This window comes from Phacochoerus africanus, chromosome 8 (genome assembly GCF_016906955.1).
Source record: "Phacochoerus africanus isolate WHEZ1 chromosome 8, ROS_Pafr_v1, whole genome shotgun sequence".
Classification (NCBI taxonomy): domain Eukaryota; kingdom Metazoa; phylum Chordata; class Mammalia; order Artiodactyla; family Suidae; genus Phacochoerus; species Phacochoerus africanus.
Genome location: NC_062551.1, coordinates 80,763,571 through 80,790,309, shown reverse-complemented (window position 1 = coordinate 80,790,309; position 26,739 = coordinate 80,763,571). Strand labels below are relative to the sequence as shown.

General features: G+C 35.8%; 1 protein-coding gene across 5 annotated transcripts in view; it reads left to right on the top strand.

Moving 5' to 3' along the window:
- HNRNPR (heterogeneous nuclear ribonucleoprotein R) overlaps positions 1-11,715 on the top strand; it is a 35,675-nt gene extending 23,960 nt beyond the window's left edge. For 3 of the 5 annotated variants that reach the window (XM_047792417.1, XM_047792413.1, XM_047792414.1), the window contains 4 exons: positions 703-917; positions 6,839-6,988; positions 10,181-10,302; positions 10,439-11,715. In XM_047792417.1, coding sequence (XP_047648373.1) covers positions 703-917; positions 6,839-6,988; positions 10,181-10,302; positions 10,439-11,051 — 1,100 coding nt within the window. In that variant the 3' untranslated portion in view covers positions 11,052-11,715. The remainder of the gene's footprint in view (positions 1-702; positions 918-6,838; positions 6,989-10,180; positions 10,303-10,438) is intronic. The other 2 variants (XM_047792418.1, XM_047792416.1) reach the window with 1 other exon arrangement.
- Positions 11,716-26,739: the final 15,024 nt, after the last annotated feature.

Here is a 26,739-nt window from a genome sequence, read left to right as displayed (position 1 = left end):
CTTATGTCCTAAATTGACTTACTGTTAGTACTTTTAACATTTATATGGATGGACCATCCAATATCCTAGCCTCCTTGTTTCGTGACCACCTCATCTCTATCTAGTCTTTTATTCAGCTCTCCCACATCCAGATCATATTCTGGATCTTGCTGCTAGAAGTAAAATCTAAGCACTGTTAATGATATGGATAGTACTTAAAAGTAGGGAGTGCCTAGACAGAATATACATGGAAGATGGGGGTACAGGAGTAAGACCAGAGGTACATCAATTTTAAGCAGTTATTCTTGGTAAAAATAGTAACTTCTGAAAAATTAGATTCAAGGATGATTTTTGGTCATGATTACTTGTTGAGTGTTAGTTCACAGATTTGTATTAATAATTTTGTTTTTTAAGTCCCTTGGTAGTATTTTCATAAATTTTAAGGTCATGTTAAACATTCTAAAACATTGTAGAATGTTGTATGTCAGAATACAGTAGTTGGACTTAGTGTTTATAGATGTACCTTCAGGACCTCTAAAATTAAAAGGGAGTATAAAATACTCAAACTCTCTTTCTAATAGTGTTGATTTAATTGTCTACTAGGTAATTAGTGAATCATTTTGAGGCGTCTTCAGTTATCTTTTGCTCTTTGGCAAGTGGATTTAGGTCTGCCTAATCGCTAGATGTGTGGTGGATGCTTTTGGCTTATATATCTGGCTGTTGGTTTAACAGAGGGTTTGGTGGACGTTATTCTCTATCATCAACCCGATGACAAAAAGAAGAATCGGGGGTTCTGCTTCCTTGAATATGAAGATCACAAGTCAGCAGCACAAGCCAGACGCCGGCTGATGAGTGGAAAAGTAAAAGTATGGGGAAATGTAGTTACAGTTGAATGGGCTGACCCTGTAGAAGAACCAGATCCAGAAGTCATGGCTAAGGTAAATGCAATTTCTTGGGTTGAAGGGTGCAGTTCTCATTTAAATTTTGTACTCAGAAGAAAGCTTGAATTTCTCAAGTTTTACAGTAAATACAAATTGTAGCTCTTGATCTTAACTATTTAGACAGGGCCCCACTTTGGCACCAAATTTAACAGCCTGTCTTGGTTATCCAGGAATTTCTGTTAACCGTTCCTTTTTCTGAAGATGAAATGTGTAAAAGGAACTGAAATGAAATCCTTTTAAGTATTTCTGTACATACTGAGAATTTGTTTAGCATTAGGCGCTATAAGGGATACAAAGATAAAAAAGTTTAAAAAGTTAAAAGATAAAAAAGACAAGAAAAAAAGACAAGGTCTTAGTAAAGAGAAGTAAAGCTTTGAAGATTATGAATTATAATTTTTCATTGACCATACTGTAACTTATTACATGGTTGAGAATTATATTTTATTTTAGATTTACAGTTAACTTTCCTTTTTCTTTTCTTCTTTTTTTTTTTTTTTTTTCCTTTTTAGGACCGCACCCAGGGCATATGGAAGTTCCCAGGCTAGGAGTCGAGGAATCAGAGCTACAGCTGCCAGCATATGCCACAGCCACAGCAACGTGGGATCCAAGCCTCATCTGCGACCTACACCATAGCTAATGGCAATGTGGGCTCCTTAAACCCACTGAGCAAGGCCAGGGATCGAACCTGCATCCTAGTCGGGTTTGTTTGTGTTGTGCTACCACGGGAACTCCACCTTTTTCTTGTTTTAAAAAGCTTTTCTTTTCTAATGATCAAGATCCCTTAGAGTATTTTCTTCATGAAGAAAGGCAAAAGGTTATCATGATTGCTTTTATACACAGTAGTGGCAAAATATGCACACAAGTCGTGTATGCACACCTTTCTCCTAAGTCTTATACTTGCATTGCCAGGATCTTGGCCTGGTAAAGAATGGTTCCATGAATCCTGGTCCTTAGGCTTTCTTCTGGGTGACTCCTAGGATGTAATCAACACATCATAGTTACATCTCTGCTACTTTTTGTAAGTTTTTGAGTGTTTTAGTGTATGTCTCTTTCTTTCTCAGGAAGGCAGCAGCTCTGGATGGCCATAAATTACTGGTTGGATTATTCTGAACTGAAAAGTTTTTTCCTCGAGCTTTTTATTCCAGGTTCTGAGGAGGCAGTCTTCACTCTTGATTAGTTTGGAGGAGAGCCCTGGTTTATACTAGCATAATAAAGTTTTTGTAAGCAAGAGCATCTTTGCATTGAGCAAAGGAGATCCATTGAGAATGAACCAGAGAGACTCAGATGTACTGTTTACTATCTTTTTCTCATATTTCTTGAGTAGATGGGTGTGAAGGAAAAGGACAAGGAATCTAAACAGCCCTGAATTTTTTTAAAAATTAGGTATAGTTGATTTACAATGTTGTGCCAATTTCTGCTTTACAGGAAAGTGACCCAGTTCATGTGTGTGTGTGTGTGTGTGTGTGTGTGTGTGTGTGTGTGTGTGTGTGTGTGTACACGCATACATATACACATTCATTCATATATATATATATACACCTACATATACACACACACAAATATATATATACACATACACATTCCTTTTCTTACATTATCTTCCACAATGGTCTGTCCCAAGAGAGTGGATATAGTTCCCTGTGCTATACAGTAGGACCTTATTGCTTATCCATTCTAAATGTAATAGTTTGTATCTACTAATCCCAAACTTTAAGTCTATTCCACTCCCTTCACCCTTCCCTTTGGCAACAAGTCTGTTCTCTATGTCTAAGCATCCCTGATTTAAAAAAAAAATTTTTTTTAAACTAAATAGATTTATTTTAATTTTATTTTTTTGGCCGGACCCATGGCATAAGGAAGTTACTGGCCAGGGATTAAATCCAAGCCAGCTGTGACCTACATCACCACTGGATCCTTAACCCACTGTACCACAGCAGGAACTCCTTTATTAGCTTGATTTTAACTCCACTTTTTTTTTTCTCCTGATACAATTGTGACTTTGAGCAAACTTACTAAATTTGGATGTTACCTATTTTATTTGGGTTGGATAAATGTCTTCATAAGGTCCCTTACAACTTTGAATCTACCTTGTAAAAACTGACTATAATCTGTATTGCATATTCTATAAAAAAATCCTTTAAATAGCATTGTAGGTTAAAGGTGGGGGGGGGAGTTCCCTGATGGCTCCGCAGGTTACAGATCTGGCATTTTCACTGCTGTGGCACAAGTTCAGTTCCTTGCCTGGGGATCTTCTGCATGCCATGGTGTGTTCAAAAGGAGGGGGAGGGGATAATGTCTCAGAAAATCTAAAACATAATAATTTGCTTATCAACTACTTCCCTCATACCTCTGGTAACCTTTCAGATTGAGATTCATCCTGAATCTTAGAAAACCTCAAGATTTTCTCTAGTAACTATTCTTCCTGGATCAAAAACAAGTTTCAGAATGAAAAGGAGGCCTCTATAAAATTTGACCAATACTGAGTGAATAAACTTAATTGAATAATACTTCTTTATTATTTTCTCTTCAGTGGTGGAGAAAGGGGTTAGTATATCCAATAGAATAAAGCTTCTGCTGGTGCTTCATTCTATCAATGTTGCTATTCATTGAAGATTTTTTTTGCCAAGTTGTTTATTTGTTTTTTGGTTTTTGTTGTTTTTTTTTTTTTTTTTTTTTTGCTGCACTAGCAGCATATAGAAGTTCCCAGGCCAGGGATCTAATCCAAGCTGCAGCTGCTACCTATGCCATAACTGTGGCAAGGCCATATCTTTAAGCCACTGTGCCCGGCTGAGGATTGAACCAGTTGCATCAGAGTGGAAACTCCTGGGTCATTTTTATAGTCAACCAGAAAGAAGAGCCTAAGTGTATCTCTCTCTTTTTTTTGTTTTTGTTTTTGTTTTTTAGGGCTACACCCACCAGTATATGGAAGTTCCCAGGCTAGGGGTTGAATCAGAACTACAGCTGCTGGCCTTAGCCATAGCCACAGCAGTGCGGGATCCAAGCTGCATCTGCAACCTACACCACAGCTCACGGCAATGCCGAATCCTTAACCCACTGAGCAAGGCCAGGGATCAAACCTGCATCCTTATAGGTACTAGTCTGGTTTGTTCCTGGTGAGCCACAATGGGAACTCCCTAAATGTATCTTTCTTAAAAGGTGTTTTTTTTCTATTGAATGTTTTAAACATAATTTTCAACTAGTAATTTTTATATAGTATGTTTTGATGCTTTGGTTTAATCTCAGGAAAAATAAAAGATTTCTGTTGAGTTTTTAAAAATATAAATAAGCCAGTGGAGGCCTATCTGATTTAGAATTAGACCTCATTATGGCACTATTAAGAAATAGGAAGGAAACGAGTACCATCTGTGGTACAATGGGATTGGCGATGTCTTGGGAGCTTTGGGACTTGGGTTCAATCCCCGCCCAGCACAGTGGGTTAAGGATCTGGTGTTATGGCTCAGATCTGATCCCGGCCTTTTTGCTGCAGGGCGGCCAAAAAAGAAAAATGCAGGGAGTAATGGTAGAGGTGGAAAACCTTACATTTTTTAACCCCCTTGAGTTAATATCTTCCCAGAATCTTTTTTACTCAGCTCTTTATCTGAGGCATCAATTCATTCAGTGGGTGTGTTAATTTTTTTGTTTGGATAGGTAATGTATTTCCTTAGTTCACAAATCACAATTGCATGGAGAGGTATAGACAGAGATGTCCCATTTTTGCCTCTAGCTCCATCTACCGTATCCTCCTTGTCCCCTATAGACATCCAGTGTTAGTGATCTCTGGTTTATTCTTTTAGTGCTTCCTTTGGCAGATAGAGGCAAATATGAGGATGTATTATTTTCTTTCCCTACTTCTTAGACAAATGGTTATTAGCTGTATTCAGTGATCTCTGTTTGCTTTATTCACCATCATATTTCATCATCTCTAAGGAAGGATATATTATTTTATGTACCACTAAGAAATTATAAAATGCTGCTAAGTAAACTATGAAAAGTGCCTATCTATCTCATTGACTAAATTGGACCCTTGTTATAGAAATACAAAAACGGGGAGAAATGTCTTAGCAACAATGCATCCTTGCCTTTTTTTTCCATATCAGCTCTTGAGGTCTTTTCTCATTTTTTACGACTATGTAATTTTCCATTCTCTAGATGTACTGTAGTATATTCAGCTGGACCATGGATGTTTCTATTCTTTTTTTTTTTTTTTGTCTTTTTGTCTTTTGTTGAGGATTTCACCCATGGCATATGGAAGTTCCCAGGCTAGGGGTTGAGTCAGAGCTGTAGCTGCTGGTCTACATCAAAGCCACAAGGTGGGATCTGAGCTGAGTCTGCAACCTACACCACAGCTCATGGCATTTCGGGGTCCTTAACCCACTGAACAAGGCCAGGGATCGAACCATCATTCACATAGATACTAGTTGGGTTCGTTAACTGCTGAGCCACGATGGGAACTTGGTATATCTATTATTTTATTTATAATACTGCAGCGAGTAAGCGTATATCATTTCAATTAATAGAAGTGTAGATATATTTGTAGGATAGATCCTCAGGGATAGAACTGTGGGCCAAAGGGTAATTGCATGTAATTAAGATATGGCCGTATTCCCCTCTGTAGGAGGTGTACTGTTTTACCCGCCGCACAGTAAAATACAAAAGGCTGATGTTCCTTATCCTTGTCAAAACAGTGTAGGATCAAACTTCCGGATTTTGCCAAATTTCATAACAAATAGTACCTCAAAGCTTTGATGTTTTGCTTCTCTTTACTATGTTAAGAGTTGAAGTTTTTTTTATACAGACCATTTATGGTTCTTTATATGAACCATGTTATTCATGAATTTTATCTATCTTTCTATTCATTTGTTTTTCTGTTGATATTTTTCTTATTTTCTGGAGCTCTGATATGAAGGAAGTTAACTCTTTGTGATACAAGTTGTTTTTTTGACTTAGGGTGTTTTTTTGCTGTGTGGAGTTGTTTCTTTTTAGTAGTTAAATTTTTCAGTCCTTCATGAGGGATAGATTTTAAGTCATAAAGCCTTCTCCAGTGCAGTGTTATATAAAGGAATTGCCCTTATTTTCTTCTAATTCTTTCTCTTTTTTTTGTCTTTTTTCATTTTCTAGGGCTGCTCTCTTGGCATATGGAGGTTCCCAGCCTAGGGGTCTAATCGGAGCTGTAGCTGTTGACCTACGCCAGAGCTATAGCAACGCAGGATCCGAGCCACATCTGCGACCCACACCACAGCTCATGGCAACGCCAGATCTTTAACCCATTGAGCAAGGCCAGGGATCGAACCTGCAACCTCATGATTCCTAGTTGGATTCATTAACCACTGAGCCACGAGGGGAACTCCCTCTTCTAATACTTTCAACATCCCCCCTCCCCCTTAAAGTTTTAATCAGCTTGGAGTTTATCTTGGTATATAGTGTCAGGTAAGGATGGAACTTTCACCTTTGTGCAGATTAACATTACACTGATTAAATGATAAAAGCATTGAATTGATAGCTTTTTATATCTAGTAGAGCTGCCTGCTAAATTTTGTTTTTTCACTGGCTATTCTTGTTTGTTTTTTCATGTGAACTTTAGAATCAGCTCATCCAGTTTCAGGGGAGGAAAAACAGAAAAACTTGTTTTAAGGGGGAGTTAGGGACCATGATAAATATGTAAATTAATTCAATAATAATTATATGTTGGCTCCTTGAAGGTCCTGTTCACAGTATTAGGTACTTTAATGACGTAGCAGGAGAAGGAACTGATAATTTATATGATTGGTAACTAATAGAATCATTTTCTTGATAGTTTCATACTTTCTATGATAGCAGTTGCACTTAATGTTTTAGAGAAAAAAAAGCCTATGTCATGAAGGTTGAAAGAAATATAAAATTAAATAGCCAATTCCAGTTTTGTATATTTGTTGTATTAGGTGAAAGTTTTATTTGTGAGAAACTTGGCTACTACAGTAACAGAAGAAATATTGGAAAAGTCATTTTCTGAATTTGGAAAACTTGAAAGAGTGAAGAAATTGAAAGATTATGCATTTGTTCATTTTGAAGACAGAGGAGCAGCTGTCAAGGTAGAAAACTTGAAATTTTATTTCTTGATGTTTGAATTTTGTTGAAACTTGCTAAACATATAAAGTGACATTATAAACAAATAAAATTGGTTTTCAGCTTCTACCAAACTCTATAACTTTCTTTTTATAATCTCTGAAGTGGTAAGAATATACATTTCAAATTCTGATTATTATTAACTGCGTTTGTGATATCAGGCAAGTTTTTTGTGTTTTTTTGTTTGTTTGTTGTTTTTTTTTGGTCTTTTTTCTAGGGCCACACCTGTGGTATATGGAGGTTCCCAGGCTAGGGGTCTGATTGGAGCTGTAGCTGCCAGCCCACACCAGAGCCACAGCAACTCAGGATCTGAGCCGTGTCTGTGACCTACACCACAGCTCATGGCAACACTGGATCCTTAACCCCCTGAGCGAGGCCAGGGATTGAACCTGCAACCTCATGGTTCCTAATCGGATCTGTTAACCACTGAGCCATGATGGTGGGAACTCCCTGGCAAGTTATTTTTAACCTCTGTATTGTTATTTAAGCCTAAGGTTTGATAGCATGATACCCTGAAAATGTTACAAGGAGTAGTAATTAGCTGCTGTAACTATTAAAATGGTAATAAGTGTATTGTAACTCCTTTTTTTACCTTAGTTTGTGGACCTATGAAAGGAACTGAGCAGTGTTTGTGACTTCATATCTAGCACAGCATATTTAATTCAGTAGATGTATTCTGAGAGAATGATTAGTTCTTCATAGTTTTGCTTTTCTTTGGTCATTTTAGAGTCCTATATTGACTGTTTTTGCCAGTTTCTATAGTTTTTAGAAATATTTCTTGCCTATAATAATTGACTTACTCCTTGATAGCATTGACAAGTGTGAAAAAGATATTTTCATATGGTGTCTAGAACTTATAATGTGAATCGTCTGCTGCTTTCTTTTAATAATGGATCAATACCACCTTTGAGGGGTGAGATTTTCAGTTTCTCTGTCTTATTATTCCTCTCTCCTTTCTAGGGGAAAGATGTGAAAGTGGTGGTGGGAGGGGAACAAAATAAAAACTTTTTTTATGTATTTGGAGAGATGGACTCAAAATTCTCAGTGACTCAGTCCTGGTTCTTTTTCTACATGTTCTTTCAGTGAAGTGGTACCACCTCTAATTTGAGCAGTTTTTGTTTCCTGCCCAGGGTACTGCTTTAGAATAGGCCTTAGAGAATCTAGTTAGAACTTAATTGGTTTACTTTTTTTTTTTGTCTTTCTGCAATTTCTTGGGCCGCTCCCACGGCATATGGAGGTTCCCAGGTTAGGGGTCTAATCGGAGCTGTAGCCGCCAGCCTACACCAGGGCCACAGCGATGCGGGATCTGAACCGTGTCTGCAACCTACACCACAGCTCACAGCAACACCGGATCGTTAACCCACTGAGCAAGGGCAGGGACCGAACCCGCAACGTCATGGTTCCTAGTCAGATTCGTTAACCACTGAGCCACGACGGGAACTCCTGGTTTACTTTTTGATGGAAGTTAATTAGTAGTGAGGCAGTATTTTTTATAAAATTCACAGCTCAGTACATAATTTAGAGTTTGGCTTCTGAATTGCCAGTGATATGAAAGATACTAATAAATTTATACATTTGATTCAGTTTGTGGGCAGATTTTAATTTAGGACTGGCATATGTACACTGTGGTACATGGACTGGTTGGCTAACAGGGACCCGCTGTATAGCACAGGAAACTCTGCCCAGTATTCTGTGACAATCTATGTGGGGAAAGAATCTGAAAAAGAATGGATATGTGTATATGTATAACTGAATCACTTTGTTGTACAGCAGAAATTATCATAACATTGTATTATTTGATATACTTTAGCAGAATTTTGTTCTCTTAAATAAGCATAAACAAAAATTCCCTTATTAATCATATTGGGTATTTTAAGTTTAGTTTTCACAGAAGTCCAGGATTCACTTGATATTAACTGGTTGTAATTGAATATAATTTTCAAGGATAGCTTGCTAGAGAAGTCTATGAAATTATAAAATTTCTAGCTCAGCAGCTGGAAATCAGAGGATAAAGTAGACAGATACTCCATTCTTTTGTTTATACCAGGAAGCTATTGTGGACTCATTTAGTTGTTTTAATTGAAGCAGCCAAAAGCTAAGGTGGTAAAGGGAAAAAAACTAGTTAGAGGAGGATACTAATTTAATCTTTGTCTAGGTAGATACTTGTAAATAATACTAAATGTTCTTTATGGATTGAGCGTTTTATTATGTATATCTAAGAGGAAAATGTATAGGGAAGGAGAAAAGCTGTGGGGAGGAGGTGATACTTTGTTACCAAGTTACCAGAACTTTGAAGTTTAACAGAGGCTATTAGTTGGACCTACTTAACTTAAAAAAACTAGAGCCTAGACTGCTTTTGATTACTGCTTTCCAGGTGAGTACTTGAGATGTCATTAGTGCAGGCTTTTTCTGGGCTCTGCTTTTAACAGTCAGGCTATGTATGTTCTAGGTTAAATGTTGTGGGGGGAACTAGGCTTTTTTCGGGTCAATATCTTATGGAATTTCACTGATAATTCCATTTGTGCTTCACATCCATGATTTTTTTAAGTTTTATTGAAGTATAGTTTATTTACAGTGTTGCAATAATTTCTGCTATACAACAAAGTGTGACTCAGTTGTACATATACACATATCCATTCTTTTTCAGATTTTTTTCCCCACATAGATTATCACAGAATATTGGGTAGAGTTCCCTGTGCTATACAGCGGGTCCCTGTTGGCCATCCAGTCCATATACCACGGTGTATATATGCAAGTCCCAAATTAAAATCCTTAATTTTTATGGAAGAACCGTTTAAGATCTATGTGTTGAATGCCATGTGTTTGTTGAAAAATTTGAATCCTGAAAAGTTTGTTAGTACTGGCACTTTGTCCAGTTGTGAATTTGCTGCTTGACATGGCTGAGCTTGGAGGGATTAGTTATTTGAAATTCAGGATATCTTTTAATTTAAATATAATATTAGGACATTAGTTTTGTTTTCAATATAATTTACACATAAGAAAGTAAGGTTGGGGAAACAAGTACTTTCTTTGTACTACTTGGTGGCTATATTCTCTTGCAAATTAAAATAGTTTTAAGTTGTTTATCAGGCGTATTAAATGATAGGGTTATGTTTACTGTCATTTGTAAAATCACTATATTTTCTACTTTTGTATAGGCCATGGACGAAATGAATGGCAAAGAAATAGAAGGGGAAGAAATTGAAATAGTCTTAGCCAAGCCACCAGACAAGAAAAGGAAAGAGCGCCAAGCTGCTAGACAGGCCTCCAGAAGCACTGCGTGAGTGTACATTTTAGTGAATACCTCTTTGAGCAGAGAATGACTTGATAACAGATCAGGTTAATTTTAAAAAGTCAGGGGGTGTCTTGAAGCAAACTAATTTATTTTTCCTTTTCTCCCTTCCCTCCATTGCTAGGTATGAAGATTATTACTATCACCCTCCTCCTCGCATGCCACCTCCAATTAGAGGTCGGGGTCGTGGTGGGGGGAGAGGTGGATATGGCTACCCTCCAGATTACTATGGCTATGAAGATTACTATGATGATTACTATGGTTATGATTATCACGACTATCGTGGAGGCTATGAAGATCCCTACTACGGCTATGATGATGGCTATGCAGTAAGAGGAAGAGGAGGAGGAAGGGGAGGGCGAGGTGCTCCACCACCACCAAGGGGGCGGGGAGCACCACCTCCAAGAGGTAGAGCTGGCTATTCACAGAGGGGGGCACCTTTGGGACCACCAAGAGGCTCTAGGGGTGGCAGAGGGGGTCCTGCACAACAGCAGAGAGGCCGTGGTTCTCGTGGATCTCGGGGCAGCCGTGGGGGCAATGTAGGAGGCAAGAGAAAGGCAGATGGGTACAACCAACCTGATTCCAAGCGCCGTCAGACCAACAACCAACAGAACTGGGGTTCCCAGCCCATCGCTCAACAGCCGCTTCAGCAAGGTGGTGACTATTCTGGTAACTATGGTTACAATAATGACAACCAGGAATTTTATCAGGATACTTATGGGCAACAGTGGAAATAGACAAGTGAGGGCTTGAAAATGATATTGGCAAGATACGATTGGCTCTAGATCTACATCCTTCAAAAAATTGGCTTATATGTTTCATCTTTAAGTAGCAATTTGCTGCCATTTGTATTGGGCCGAAGAAATCACTATTGTGTATATACTCAAGTCTTTTTATTTTTTCCTCTTTTCATAAATGCTCTTGGACATTATTGGGCTTGCAGAGTTCCCTTATTCTGGGAGTTACAGTGCTTTTATCGTTTCAGGCTTCATTTTAGCTTCAAAACAAGCTGAGCACACTGTTAAATCATGATTTTGCAGAACCTTTGGTTTTGGACAGTTTCATTTTTTGGATTTGGGATAGATTACATAGGAGTATGAATATGCTGTAAATAAAAATACAAGCTAGTGCTTTGTCTTAGTAGTTTTAAGAAATTAAAGCAAACAAATTTAAGTTTTCTTGTATTGAAAATAACCTATGATTGTATGTTTTGCATTCCTAGAAGTAGGTTAACTGTGTTTTTAAATTGTTATAACTTCACACCTTTTTGAAATCTGCCCTACAAAATTTGTTTGGCTTAAACGTCAAAGCCGTGACAATTTGTTCTTTGATGTGATTGTATTTCCAATTTCTTGTTCATGTAAGATTTCAATAAAACTCAAAAATCTATTCAAAACATTACCTATTTCAAATTCAATTGTGTCCTAAAACATTATTTTATTCGTAATCCTTGCAAGGAATATTGTTTTCAAACTATAACTGCCTATGTGAGTGATCAAATTCATGCAAAATTTCTTGTCTATTCCAATATGTATTGTGGATATCAGACTGAGGATTAGTCTAAATTCTAGTATTCATTCCAAATAGCACTTCATTGATTGATGTTCTTTCATAGTCTTTTCTAATTTTGAAATTTTATCCTTTATTTTTATAAAAACAGGTTCAAAGGCTTTTGAACGTTCTTGCAGGCATTGGATAATTTGCGTTAAATAAAATGGGGTTGGTGAAGCAGACCCCAATTTATTTTGACCCACATTCTTTCTATAAAGGATAATTTGTTGTCTGAAGACCTTATTTGCTGAAATGAATGTACTTAACAAGAAAAAAAATGTTAGTACTGTGGCGTCAATTGCACTGCGGACTAAACCATGTAAACTTTTAGTATACATGATTGTGACTACCACTTTAGATATTGGTTTAGGAATATAATTTCCTATTGCTATGTAAATTTGCTCTGAGAAACACTCATGCCTTAAAAATAGAGGCTTAAAAATATCCGGTAGTCCTCCTTCTGACTTTCTGTTAATACCTCTTATTTTTATTTTTTTACTACCCAAATGGCTAAAGTTTTGTTGGCCAAGTCGTAGCATTTCTTTCCATTTCCTTTAGAATTCTGATTTATTATAATGACTTTTTTTTTTTTTCTTCCCTTGAGAATAAGAGGAACAAAAGAATCCAAACTATACAGTGCAGAAAAGTCTGGATCACTTTCAAATTAACAATAAAATTTTCCCTTCCATTTTATTCTTAGGTGAAGCCAGAATGTTTTTAAATTATAAAAATAAGCCATTTGAGAATAATTAAAATGGACACGCCTTTATTTTGTGTTTTCTTCCTGTTTGGTGTCTTATGACAGCAATATTGGATTTCAAAATTATAAGCCACTTAATTTCTTATAAGCTCAGATCATATTTTGGGTTTCATGCTTATCTTGATTTCAGAGGAAAATTAATATTTACTGATGAAAATCAGTATATCTCATTTCTCTTTAAAAATAAACTCATTACATAGTCCAGTTAAGTTAATAAGCCTTGTTAATATTTTATGTTTTTGGAAACTGATAAAGGAATTATATGTAATTCTTCTTGTATAGCAATTTCAAGTTAACATGGGTATCTATTTGGTAAAGCTTAGATGCGGTCATTTTTCTTAGGCCCATGTATGCAAGTAAAGACACCAGACATTCTTTAAATGCTTTGAAAGAAAGAATTTTAAGCTTTGAAAATGCTATTTGAAGCTATAACTATAAATCTAAATAGATTTAAATAAAACTGATTTTTCTTGGAAAGAAAAGAGCATCTAAAAATAAAATTTGAATTTTGGTATTTCCTATTTGCTACAAATTAGATGTTAATAGCTACAAATTTAGGAACAAAATTAGGAATGGGAATAGAAATGATTCTGAAAAAGTAACTTATGTACTTCCCCCACCCATCCTAAAATGCAAATTCTAGCAAAAACACAATCAAACCTAAGTTCCATGTCAAAATCCTTTTCTTTAATTGCAAATTATATATTACTCTCACCAATTACAAACACATCTCTAGAGATATCCCTCTAGTATTGCTTTATAGGTTTTTGGTGACTGTTTAAAAAACATAACTTTATAAACATTAAATCTCACTCTAGAGCTTTTTCATTGTTAATGTCTTATAAGCTATTGCTGTAGAAGCACTCAGAGAAGAGATTCAGAGCTTTTCATAGACATAGATCCAACGATCTAATATAGAAACCTGAAAAATGTCCACTGAGGTTTTTATTCTAGATTTGTGTTAGATTTTTTTTCTCAAATAGGCACAAATTATGGGAAATTTGATTTCCTGTTCTCTTGCAATCTTTTTTGTTTCCCAACTTAATTCATTTGTTTTTATTTATGAGCCTGCTATAATGCTTGTTGGGAAAGATTTTTACTTTATATTGAGGATGACCCATGTTTGTAGGTATCCTTCTGAGATTGACATAAATATGACCCTTCCCCATAATGGAATGCTAATTTTTATTTGATCACTCATTTATAGCAGTTGCTTAAATGTATGTATTTATATGATGGTGTTTTAATTTTTTAAAAGCAAAAAAGTTTAATAAGTTGCCAGATTTCTAGTAATTCCAAGTTTATTTGATCAATTGATGTGGAAATTGAGTTACTATGGTTCTGTAGCTAGTTTTTTTAAACAAAGAATTCAGCATAATTGTTTTTCAGTTTTTCTAGTTACTGGGGTTATTCTGCATAAGAAAGCCCAATGCTTTCTGTTAGTAAATAATTTTTCTCTCATTCGACTTTGAAATCTGACTTAGATTTCGAATCCTCTTTTTAAAAAGGTCAGCATGCATCAAAATAGATTATATACATATATATATTAAATTCCAAGAGAGAAAAGACATAAAATTCCATTCCTAGCATAAAGCCATATAATATTCTTGAAACTCATTGCATCATTGCCTCCTGCCCATTTGGATAATCATACCTATGTTTTAATTGTGTATTATTTGTAAAACCAAACCCTTCCAGTAAATACTTGCTATAAGGCTATTACTTGTCAGCTAAAAAGACTTCTAAATATCTTAAAATTTACCATTTTTATTTTTCCAAAAGGAATTCTATTGTACTATTCAGTACTCTCAAAACCAACCAAAGTATGTAGAAGAATTATTGTTAGTGTTGTCCTTTATTATGTGGAGCCTTTTAAGTCAGTAGCTAAGAAAAAAAGCCTTATAGAAAGAGTGCACTGGATTTATAAGTGTGTTTATGTTTCTCTAAGAATGGGAGCTTCTGTTAACTTAGTTATTTTAAGTAAGACAGTGGATTGGGAGACTGACTAGAGAATCCAGAATGACAAATCCATTGACTAGGCATGGTTACTTTTGCATTAGAAGTTTGTTGATTGGTTTTTACTTTTGAAATGCAAACACTACGCTTTAAAACTATTGCATATTTAATGTATTGGTCAGTTATTTAATATAAATATATTTAATTGGAAGTAGTCACTGTTAATCTTTCTAGGAAAGGTTTTTTTTCTTTTTAAATATATATACATATGTATTTTTTTATTTAGAGGTTACCAGAAGCTCTGGGTTTTTTGTTTTGTTTAGTTTCTGTTTTTAATCATTTTCAGATGTTATCCAGAAATCTGCAAGTGTACTTTTCCTGTTTTAACTCCTTCCTTTTATCACCTGACTATCAGGGAAGCGAGGTTGAGGCTGCCCTGACCTGACATGTCATGATGTCGACTTGCTAGGTGGGGTTCGCTGGGGACGATAACCAGTGGAATTGTTGGTAAGAACTTTTTTTTTCCTATTTTTTTTTAATCAGTAGTGGGGCATTAAGTATGGGAGAATGCCCATATTCATAAGTGGGCATTTATGTCAGCATTGTAGAAAAATAAGACTTTAGTATTAGGTAATTCTGTTCTAATAGGAACATATAATACGTACTTCATACTCCTTATTCTCAACTTTGTAGATTATCAGAAAAGGCCTGCAAGTATGAGGTAATGAAATACTCAGGGTATATTTTACGTGGCCAAGATAGACATCTTGGAGAAACAGTAAATTTGCTTTATTTTATGTTATTTTAGTCCCCCTAGTCAATATCTTTATATATTTACATTTTATTGGATAGATTAGCATGTAATGCATCTTAGATATTTATTGCACATTAATATTAAGAAATAGGCTGGTGTTAATAGAATGGAAGGTTTATACACTAAGATAAATTATTTTTTAAAATCCTCTGAGGAGTTTCCTTTGTGGCTCAATAGTTAATGAGCCCGACTAGGATCCATGAGGATGCGGGTTTGATCCCTGGCCTTGCTCAGTGGGTTAAGGATCTGGCATTGCCATGAGCTGTGGTATAGGTCACAGACTCAGCTCGGATCCCACGTTGCTGTGGCGTGGGCTGACAGCTGCAGCTCTGATTTGACCCCTAGCCTGGGAACCTCCATGTGCCCCAGTGTAGCACTAAAAAGCAAAAAAACCAAAATCCTCTAAAAGAGATACTAACATTGTAAAACGAAACTTAAAATTTTTATCAGTTTGACAAACAGTAGTGGGCTCAATTTAAAGATACATTTGATATGATGACTTTGAGTCAAGAGGAAATTACGTAGCTGAAATAGGAGGACCTTGAACATAGCAGAAACACAGTTCTGTCAAAAACTTGTGTTTCTTCTAAAACCCAGGATAGCTGATGAGGCAGTAGATTTTGGTAGAATTAGAGTCAATATTTAGATCATTTTAAAGATCAAAATCTCATACTTAGGGAATTCCATAATGGTAACATATAAACTGAGGAAATTAAATTTAATAACTAGGCATTTCTGACTGTATCACATAAAAATAATTGTAATATAACATAAGCATTAATTAGAAGTAATTATGAGTTTTCATGCCTAGAACCGCCCTAGTATTCTAACGTCCTCTTTGTTGGTTGGGTGTATCAGTCTAAGAAGAATCTCCTAGGTTTTAAACATGTGCTAGTCGGTGTCATGAAGATAAACCCTTATCATAAACTCGTTGTAGACTAGCTATACATCACTACAATGAAAGTATATTTTAAGAATTGTAGTGGTTTCATCGTTGTGTTAAAGTACTTGTTTCTCTTCTGACACACTTTGTGCATGTATCAGTGATAGAAAAGATTGGAGTATAGAACTAAGTAAGATTGCACTTACTAGTGTCCTCCTTGGAAAGTCTATTTATAGAAAGCAGTAGGAACACTAAAATGGTGCTGAGAAGTTCTTAATAGTTAAGGAAAATGCAGTACAAACTTGCTGGCTTTTGTACACTAACAATAAAATACATTTAACGGGACCAGAGAAGAAGGAGGCATTCTGGGGGAAACTTAAATTCCTCAAATATAAAAAAGAACTTTGATTTTCTGTAGTAAACTTTGTCAGGATCCCATGAACATTGCTTATCTTGATGTCTCAATTTATGATGGATGAAGGGGAACTTCTCTAGCCTGTTCAGTAGCAGATAGAATTGTACTTAATGAGTCCTATTATGATGTTTAGTACTCTGTTATAAGGCTATTTCTATAATGGAGCTGAAAGCTCCAGCAGACATTACATTGCTGATGCATACAGAAACATGAGTATATTAAAATAGGAACATTTGCAAGACCATTTAATCAGCAGTTTAATCAAAATTATGCTTTTGGTACAGTGTTTAGGTACCATAACTGTATTGGAATATTTGTACAATGTTAAATATTTTTAATAAAATCTAACATGTTCAAAATGTTGTGTTGGTGATTTTGGGTGGGGTGTGATGGGTCAATTGTGCAAAAAAATATTCAGTAGTATCCTAATTGAGACTGTTGTAGTCAAATGGAGTTCTTGTCCTCAAATTTAGTACTGGATATTGGGCACCTGTTCAGATGAAGGTAGTGAAGGAGTGGAGTAGTAAAAAATAATACTGAACTCCACTGGGTTTATTAAATTATCAAGAAGTAGCTTTACTGGGGTTAGAACTGGGTCTACAGGTGTCAGATGGGATTGTTGTCTTTATTGTAATAGGCTACCTAAAAAGTTTCTCTGATGAATTATTGTGGCATATCCACATTAGAGATGATTCTAGAAAACATACAGAGCTTGGGCAAAGGAAGACTTTTACAGTGCTTTCAATAGACATTTTATTCTCCAGTGTGCTTGACCCCTTGATATGACGTACCAGCAAGAGAGGGATTATTTTAAGAAGATTATGTTGGAGGGCTTAGATGCATCACTGGGAAATAGTTTCCAGAAATGTCATGTAGAGAGCTCTCTACTTAAGTTTTCTAAGGGTTTCTATTAGCATACTGATCCTGATCTTTTGATATATAGTAGTTTTCCTTGAAGGTGTACTTAGTTCCTTAGCAGTCAAAAAGGTAGAAGTTCTGCAACTCAGAATGAAAATATACTTGAAAGTAGTTTTGTCATTCCTCTTAATACTGTACCATTAATAACAAAAAAGATTTAGGAAGAAAGTGATCTAATGATTTATAAACAAATCAAGTAAGAAACTGTTCAGAAGAAGTAGTAATATATTCTGCCTTGGCTCTTTTAAATGAAGACTGTTAAATAAATGTGACCTCCAATGGGAAACAAAAGTGTTAACCTTTTTTTTTTAAGAGTGGACAAAATGCTTTGGTCAGTATTTAACAGAAAGAGTTTACTGTTTATTGTTTTTCTTTGTCCCTAAATCAAAAGATTTACTCACTGAGACAGTAAGGAACATTCTAACAGCAAAAATATCTAAACTTGGGTACCTTTAGGTGTTGGCAGAGCTGGGGATGGGATGGAATGGGTTGGGGTGGGGGTGACACAGCTCACTGGTATGTATTATTTCCAAAAATAAAAGGAAATTAATTTTTACCATCATTTTAAACTTAGGCTCTATTGGTGTCTTTTGGCTCAACCTAAAACCCCAAATTTATTTAGTTTACTTTTAGAAATAAGATTTTGTTAGGTTTTTTCCTAGAGAGTGTATTATATATTCACTTAGCAAAATATCTTTTCCTATTGCTGTGAGCAAAAATCATATTTCTATTTATTTAGACTTGAAATTTGTGACTGAAATCACAGTCATGTACAGACATTTCCTTAAAAAAATGATAAGCAAAAGTAGTGTTTTTCTCATGTATTTACTTAAAATTTCCCTAAGGTTGACTTTTAGGCCAAGCTGTACAGTTATTAGAGGGATAGGAGATTAAATTAGTCATAAGATTGTACAATTTAGTTATGTCTTTGAAACTGTGAGATTTAATCATTTGAAATTTTTTTTACACAGAGTTAAAGATGATCAATATTTTATGTACAGTAACTGGTGAAAAAGGAGCTCAACCTCAGTTTTCAAATATGTAAAGGAGAAGATATTTCCTTAAAATGAAAACATTGCATTATTAAAGAGCTCTTATACTCTACTGAGCAATTTTTAATGGAATTTGGAGATAAGAACATTCTTATACAGGTGTTCTTGGGTATTAATTTCATGCTTCAGCCAGAAATTCTTTAAATTTCAGTTGCCTGGGTTTTTCTATGTTGATTGAGCAGAGGTTAATATGTTTTAAAAGGTTGTTACTCTTTATCAGCTAAATCGCTGTTTTGAAAATTTTGTGGGGAAGAAAGTGAAAAATATTAATACAAATCTTGTTTTCATTTGAACGTGTTGATTATAATGGTGTGTATTGATCTATTTTGTTATTGTTAAAGTATCCAAAATGCTTTGGTCAGAGCGACTTGGGCACACTTCTAGCAAGTTAGGTATAACTAAATACTTTTGGTTAGGTGGTACATGTTTAGCATTAGCTAATCATTGAAACTTTCTTTTCATGCTTCCTGTTAAGAAGTAGAAGAACCTTCACCAGATTAATCGTATTTAGGTATAATCTTTGTAGAGTTGGTGTGGAAAACACTTTGATCTATTTAAATACAACCAACAATAAGTAGTTATTGAAACATCTTTTTAAATCATGAACAGTAGTGTAAGTATGCTTGTTAGCTGTAATGTCATTTTTATTTGGCTTTTCAAATGTGGTAAGAAGAGACCATTTGTTAACATTTATCAAGATAATGTTGAAAGAACTTCTTTTTTTTTTTTTTTGTCTTTTTAGGGACACACTCATGGCATATGAAGGTTCCCAGACTAGGAGTTGAATCAGAGCAGTAGCCACTGGCCAATGCCACAGCCACAGCAATGCCAGATCTGAGCCACATCTGCAACCTACACCACAGCTCATGGCAACGCCAGATCCTTCACCCACTTAGCAAGGCCAGGGATTGAACCTGCGTTCTCATGGGTTCTAGTCAGATTCGTTTCTGCTGAGCCATGACAGAAACTCTCTGAACTTCTGGTTATTTTAATTTTTTTAAACTGTTTAAGTCACAATTCACCATTCAGTAGTGTTTCTCCAACTTTACTGTGGATGAGAATCTAGGGATTTAATTAAATGCAGATTCTGATTCAATAATTTGAGATGGAGCAAGAATCTTCATTTCTAACATACTCCTAGGTGATTCCAGTGTCCCTGACTACACTTTGAATAAATAGCAAGGTTATAGATTATCTCACATTTCAAAGGATTTTAGAAAGTAGGCCTTAGTAGAAAAGATCTCAACAACAGCTATTTACAATGACTATAGGATCTAGTTGGTCTAGGTGGATCTAGTCAGAGATTAAAATCTTTGCTAACAGCCACCACAAATGTTAATCATCCCAAGTAAAGATTAGGAGCCTAGTCTTCAAGAAAATGGAATAAGTTTAGATGATCAGGCATTAATAGTTTCAGTGTATGGATAGAAGATGACAATAGGAAGGAAAAAGCAAAAAAGCCTAGGTTGCTCAGGAAATGCTGTGGCATATTTAAAATTAGAAGTTCCCATCATCGCGCAGCCAAAACAAATCCGAATAAGAACCATGAGGTTGTGGGTTTGATTCTTGGCCTCACTCGGTGGGTTAAGGATCTGGTGTTGCCGTGAGCTGTGGTGTAGGTCACAGATGCCGCTCAGATCCTGTATTGCTGTGGCTGTGGTGTAGGCCGGCAGCTGTAGCTCCAATTTGACCCCTAGCCTGGGAACCTCCATAGTTGAGGCTCTAAAAAGCAAAAAAAAAAAAAAAAAAAAAAAAAAGCAGGGGGAGGGACAGCAGAAAACAGAACAAGTCATAGAAGATGATATAAAAATACCTCTGAAAGCTTAAAAAGGGAAGGCTGCAAAAAAATACCCATTTGGTGTTTTGTTTTCTAAATCTTTAACAAAAAGTTAATATTCATTAATCAGGTCAAAATAAGTCTTTGGTGTGAAAAATTAAAGGAAATTAAGGAAGAAAATCATTAAAGATGACTAAAAATTGGAATTCCCTGGGGGGCTAATGGTTAAGGATTCAGTATTGTCACTGTTGTGGCATGGGTTCAATCTCTGACCCAGAAACTTACACATGCCATGGGGCACAGCCAAAAAAGAAAGGAAAAAGGCTAAAAATTATTTGAGTTAAGAGCAACAGGTGGGATGGATTTCCCGTCGTGGCTCAGTGGTTAACGAATCCGACTAAGAACCATGAGGTTGCGGGTTTGATCTTTGGCCTTGCTCAGTGAGTTAAAGATCCAGCTTTGCCGTGAGCTGTGGTGTAGGTCGCAGATAAGGCTCGGATCCCGTGTTGCTGTGGCTGTGGTGTAGGCCAGTGGCTATGGCTCCAATTAGACCCCTAGCCTGGGAACCTCCATATGCTGCGGGAGCAGCCCTAGAAAAGGCAAAAAGACAAAAAAAAAAAAAAAAGCAGCAGATGGGAAATTTAAAGAATGGAAATTGCGGGTACCTTTATTTTTAGAGACAGAAGAGCTAGGAGGTAGTCCCTCAGAATTGATTTTCAACTCTGAAACATTTTGAAATGTGAAAGTATTATAGATTACTTATGGAATAGAAACATTCACTTTCCTTATGCCAAGCATTTTTTATGGTAGGTTAATAAAACCTGCTACTATGGTGTAAGTACTGTGTACCAGGCACTGTGCTAAGGAATCCCTTTACATTTTGTGTATCATGTAATCAGCAACCCTTTAAGGTAGGTGGTATTCCTACTTTACATATGAGGAACTCAGATTTTGAGATTAAATAGTTTTTTATGCATAGCTGGAGGTTACCTGTCTATAAAGTGGCAAAGCCAGGATTCAAACCGTATTCTCGCTGACTCCAAGCATGTACTCTGAACAACTAGGTGAGGAGTAGGCCTCATAATGTCAGGTTAGACTTAAATGTTTAATTTTATGTTTACTATAAAGCTCTCTAATCTAAGCCTAAAATGAAGCCAGCCTAATTTGAATTTAAAGTAGAGTTAACCCTTGAACAACACAGAGGTTAAGGGAGTCAACCCTCCTTGTAGTGGAAAATAACTTGGAGTCCGCCCTCCTTATACACGGTACCTCTATGTATGCCATTTCACACCCTCTGATTCAACCAAGTGCAGATTATATAGTACTATATAGTATTTACTGTTGGAAAAAAATATGTATAAATGGACCTGTGCAATTCAGACCCATCTTGTTAAAGAATCAGCAGTATAATAATTTTGTCTTAGATTAAAATGGATTGCTAAGGGGTGTGTGTGTGATGTTGGTAGTTCAGTTTGTTTTTCTTCCATCATTTATAAAAGTTTAGACCAAAATATCATATTGGTTGGATTTTGGTCTTTAAGAAAGCCATTTTTTACCTAAGCAAACTTACAGTTAATTTCAAAAGGGAATGCCACTTTCCAATTGACTTAAAATGTTTAAGTTTATTCACAAAATCCAAATTTATTTTCATCCCTGAGTTCTGTCTAAATTAGTTTTAAGTAGTTTTAAAGTGTGGGTAAATTAAATCATCCATCATCTGATATTTGATTTCATGTACATTTTTCAAGGACGTGGTGGAAAAATTTGTTAGAGGTCTTCACTTACCAAACCTGAGTGCGTGTGTTTATGTGGGCTTGCAGAAATGTATGCATGCATGATACAAAATTAACACATCAAAAAAAAACCCCAGTATGCTCAGCCCTATGGTGGGTCATGTGGAGAACCTATTTTCTTTATGCATTCTTGGAGAAGATATTATCTTAACTTGATACAGAAAGACATGTGGTCTTTAAAAGTTTTTTTAATGAAAAAATGGCTTTAGATTATTCCAGGTATTTTCTACTGTTCTGTTTCATGAGAATCCGAGCCATACAGAAAACAGTATATAGGTAAACAGATAAATCAGTATTTTTGTTAAAAGTCTGTTAAATTCTTAAGGACTGTAATGTCTTGCTTCTATAATGTGTGTAATTTGTCCATTGCTTAAAATAATCGGGTATTTCAGGCTAGATTTAGGGATTCTCAGTACTCGCTAGTACTAAATTTAAGATCACCATGACAATAACTTGACACTATATAGGGGATTAGCTGAAGGCTTCTTCTTATCATTATTAATTTATATTTATTTATTTTTTGCTTTCTAGTGCTGCACCCGCGGCATATGGAGGTTCTCAGGCTAGGGGTCTTATTGAAGCTACAGCTGCAAACCTATGCCACAGCCACAGCAATGCCAGATCCAAGCTGCATCTGTGACCTATGCCACAACTCACGGCAACACCAGATCCTTAACCCATTGAGTGAGGCCAAGGATCAAACCCGCAACCTTATGGTTCCTAGTTGGATTCGTTTTCCGCTGTGCCCCGATGGGAACTCCAGGCTTATTATTTATCACACCTAAACTCTGGAGTTGTTTCTTTGAGTTTATAACTGATCAGTTGATGTGGCTCTAAGAAAACTAGCTCTCCTTACAAAATTTTCGTGTGATTACTTCTGTTTGGTGTAGATTAAATGTTTCCCAAATGGAGATTATTAATGATTTGAAATATTACATTAATAAAAGATCTGGCCAGTGTTTTCTGAAAAATCACTATCATTGCTGTTTTAAAAATTGTGTTTGTGTTATCAGTTTTAGTGTTGCTTTATATTTAGATCTGCAAAGTAGGTCAAAACAATGGTAAGTGTTTCTTAAAATTTACCCAAAGATTCTGTCTGGGGCAGAATATTTAAATCTATAGATGTATAGTTTAGTAGCTTGAAGAAGGAAGCTGAATGCTTATGTGAATTCTCAACATATAATTCTCAATATATCATTTATGTGATCTTGCTTACCAGTAAACATTTGGGGAAAATATTTAAATCTAGTAAATAGTAAAATTGAAGTTTCATCCCAATGTGTGATGTGTGTTGAAATTATTACCTTTAATCATTTTTATTAGTGTAACATGTTTTTTACCTTAAAAAAGAAGATTGCAAAATACTATTGCTTTCTCCGTTGTGTGGGCTTTCATTATGACAGAAGGAATTACCAAAAATTCCCCATCCTGGATCTTGTCCTTGAGAAGTATTATAAAAGTAATTAACTTATTTTTTCTTTTCAGAAACTACAATAACTTTTTTTTTGTTTTTTAGGGCTGCACCTGTGGCATATGGAGTTTCCCAGGCTAGGGGTCAAATCGGAGCTGTAGCCACTGGCCCACACCACAGCAACGCCAGATCCAAGATGTGTCTACAACCTACACCACAGCTCATGGCAATGCCAGATCCTTAGCCCACTGAATGAGGCCAGGGATTTGAACCTTTGGACTTATGGATACTAGTCAGGTTCGTTTCCCCTGAGCCACAATGGGAACTCCAACAATAACATCTTGATCAACCTGTTAATGCTTAGGAAAGGGTATCATTAAATAGATCATCTTGTACATTACCAACCAAATCTAGATAATCAGCTGAAAGTAGCTATTTATTGAAAAGGTTAAGTCTAGTCTGTACCTAACATTGATAACTGATTTATGTCCATTCATTTTATAGCCATTGAGTGTTTTTTGTTTCTGCAATTAGAAATACAAAATAGGAAGTCATGGCTATTATTCTTAAAGAATTTAGAGAAGATTCCAGGAGGTGGTAATAGATTTATAAATTGTAGTGATCCTCAAACCAAATCTTCCAGAAAAACACCATTGGAAGTTTAAAAGGTGTTCTGTCCTCCTAATAAAATACTCAGCTTATAATTGGAATATATGAATAATGTGCATAATTTGGATTACTCCTAGAGAGAAGAGTTTTTAAAGTGTATATATTATGAATTTTTTAAACTAAATTACAACTGTAGTGTCCACTGGATAAGATAAAAGTAACTTGACTTTTAAGAATTTCTACTGTACAGTTCAAAATTTTAAATATAAAGATGGAGTGACTGACTCTGAAAGAAAAAATGTGAAGGTAGGTTTCCTTATATTTTATTTTTCCCTTACTGAAAACTAAGCCTTGAGTGAGAAATCCCTAGTCAAGGTTGAAATAATGAGCAGTTCTTTGAAACATTTGTTATATCCCTGAAGAAAAACAGGTGTTGCTTTGTTTAAATGGACTAGATTTACTAAAAATAACTTTTTTCTCCATTCCCTGTAACTCATAAGGCCCCTTAATGTAAAGGTCAAGCTGTTTCATGCTTTGATGTCTTAACAAAACTGGTTAATCTAGTGTCTAATAATACATTTTTGTCATCGGTATAAGATATTGATAGGTTTGATAGGGAGAGCTGAGTTGATTAAGATAGTTTCTTAAAAAAACAAGCCCTCAGAACTCCATGTCTCTTGAAAATACATGGTTTATGGGAGTTCCCATTGTGTGTGGCTCAGTAGGTTAGGAACCTGACATAGTGTTCATGAGAATGTGGGTTCAATCCCTGACCTCACTCGGTGTGTTAAGGATCTGGCATTACCACAAGCTATGGTGTTGGTTGCAGGTGTGCCTCAAATCCGGTGTTGCTCTGGCTGTGATGTAGGCCGGCAGCTGCAGCTTCGATTTGACCCCTAGCCTGGAAACTTCCATACCCCTTAGGGGTGGCCATAAAAGCTAAAAATAAAAATACATGGCTTAGGAATTCCCTGGTGGCCTAGAGGTTAAGGATCTGGCATTGTTACTGCTGTGGCATGGGTTTGATCTCTGGCCCAGGAACATCTGCATGCTGTGGGCACAGCAAAAACAAAAAACAAAAAAAAAAAACCAAAACACGGTTTAATCCAATTGACTTTCCAACCTTTTCAGCTCTCAGTCTGTTTTTCAACCATGAACATTTTCTTTTTTAAAAAAGTTCTAAGACCTATAATTGTTAGAACTTTTAGTCAGCAAGAGAACTGAGCTTAGCACGTTGAACTAGTTACAGTTTCAGTCAGCAAACTTGACAGTAGACCTAATAGTGAATGTTTCCAATGGCTGTCATTATCTTAAACTTATTTATTAATCCTGTAAAGTAAGTATAAATATGGAAACACACAGACATTTCGATCCAAAGCATTCCTAACTAGAAATGGCCAATCTGGAATTGAACCCAGGCTGGTCTGATACCAGAGCTCACATTTTAACTACCACTCTGTAAGTGCCTTCTGGGTTTTGCTTGCTATATGCAGTTTTAGCTGGTAAATGTCATTAGGCTTCTTTGAAATACTGAATAACTGGGATATCTGGGATATTGCTAACTAGCTGGTTAGACTGTTAGTTTTCCCAGCTTGGAATTATAGGTGGGGCCAAAGACTAGTTTCACTGAAATAACAGCATAAGAATTATTTTATGTTGTGATAGTAAGATTAACGATAGCTTCTGGATAGTGTAACCTTCTTAAACCTATTTACAGTTTTTCAGACTACTTTTTTTTTTGTACCCATGGCTTATGTCACAAGTTTACGAAATATCTTGTGATTTGAGATTTACTTTTTACCAGCGTTAATACATTTCCTAGTTGGAGTGTTTCAGGATTTGCTTTAAATTACTTTGAGTAAAATGGAGCCAGACTCTAGTATTTTTATCTGCAACCATTATGATTTTTCATGGAATTCAATTTTATCGTCTTAACTTTCTTTCCAGATTGGAGTTCTTACTCTTTGAAGGTAAAAGCCACTTTATTATTATAAACACTTCTTAGTTTCCCTGTTTTGTACCTTCCCTGGCTTTCTTTTATGTCTTTGAAGTGGCTGCTCGAAGATCATGAACTATGCTGGGTGTATATATAACCATGGCTTTGTGTGTTGTTTTTTTGTTTTCACATCTTTCTGATAATCTGCAATTGTTATCTTTCTGTTTGTGTGTTTTAGAAATAGGGAATTGTTTCCATTTTACTTCATAACTCATGATTTGCCTAGGCTAGGGTCATAGACTAAAGATAGAGCAGAATCGGAACTTATTTCCTTATTGTATAATATGCATAAGCAAAGTTGAATAGCATCCTGATTATCCATGAACTTTAAGAAAATCAGTTCTCTGGTGGTAATAGCCCATATATGTATTTGTGGCTAGTGAATAAACAGTAAAGCAATATCACAGCTGAGACTTATGACCTGGAAGATATTAATCAAAGTCAGGTTAGCTCCAGGTATACCTAGCACTGAGACCAAATTTACCATTCT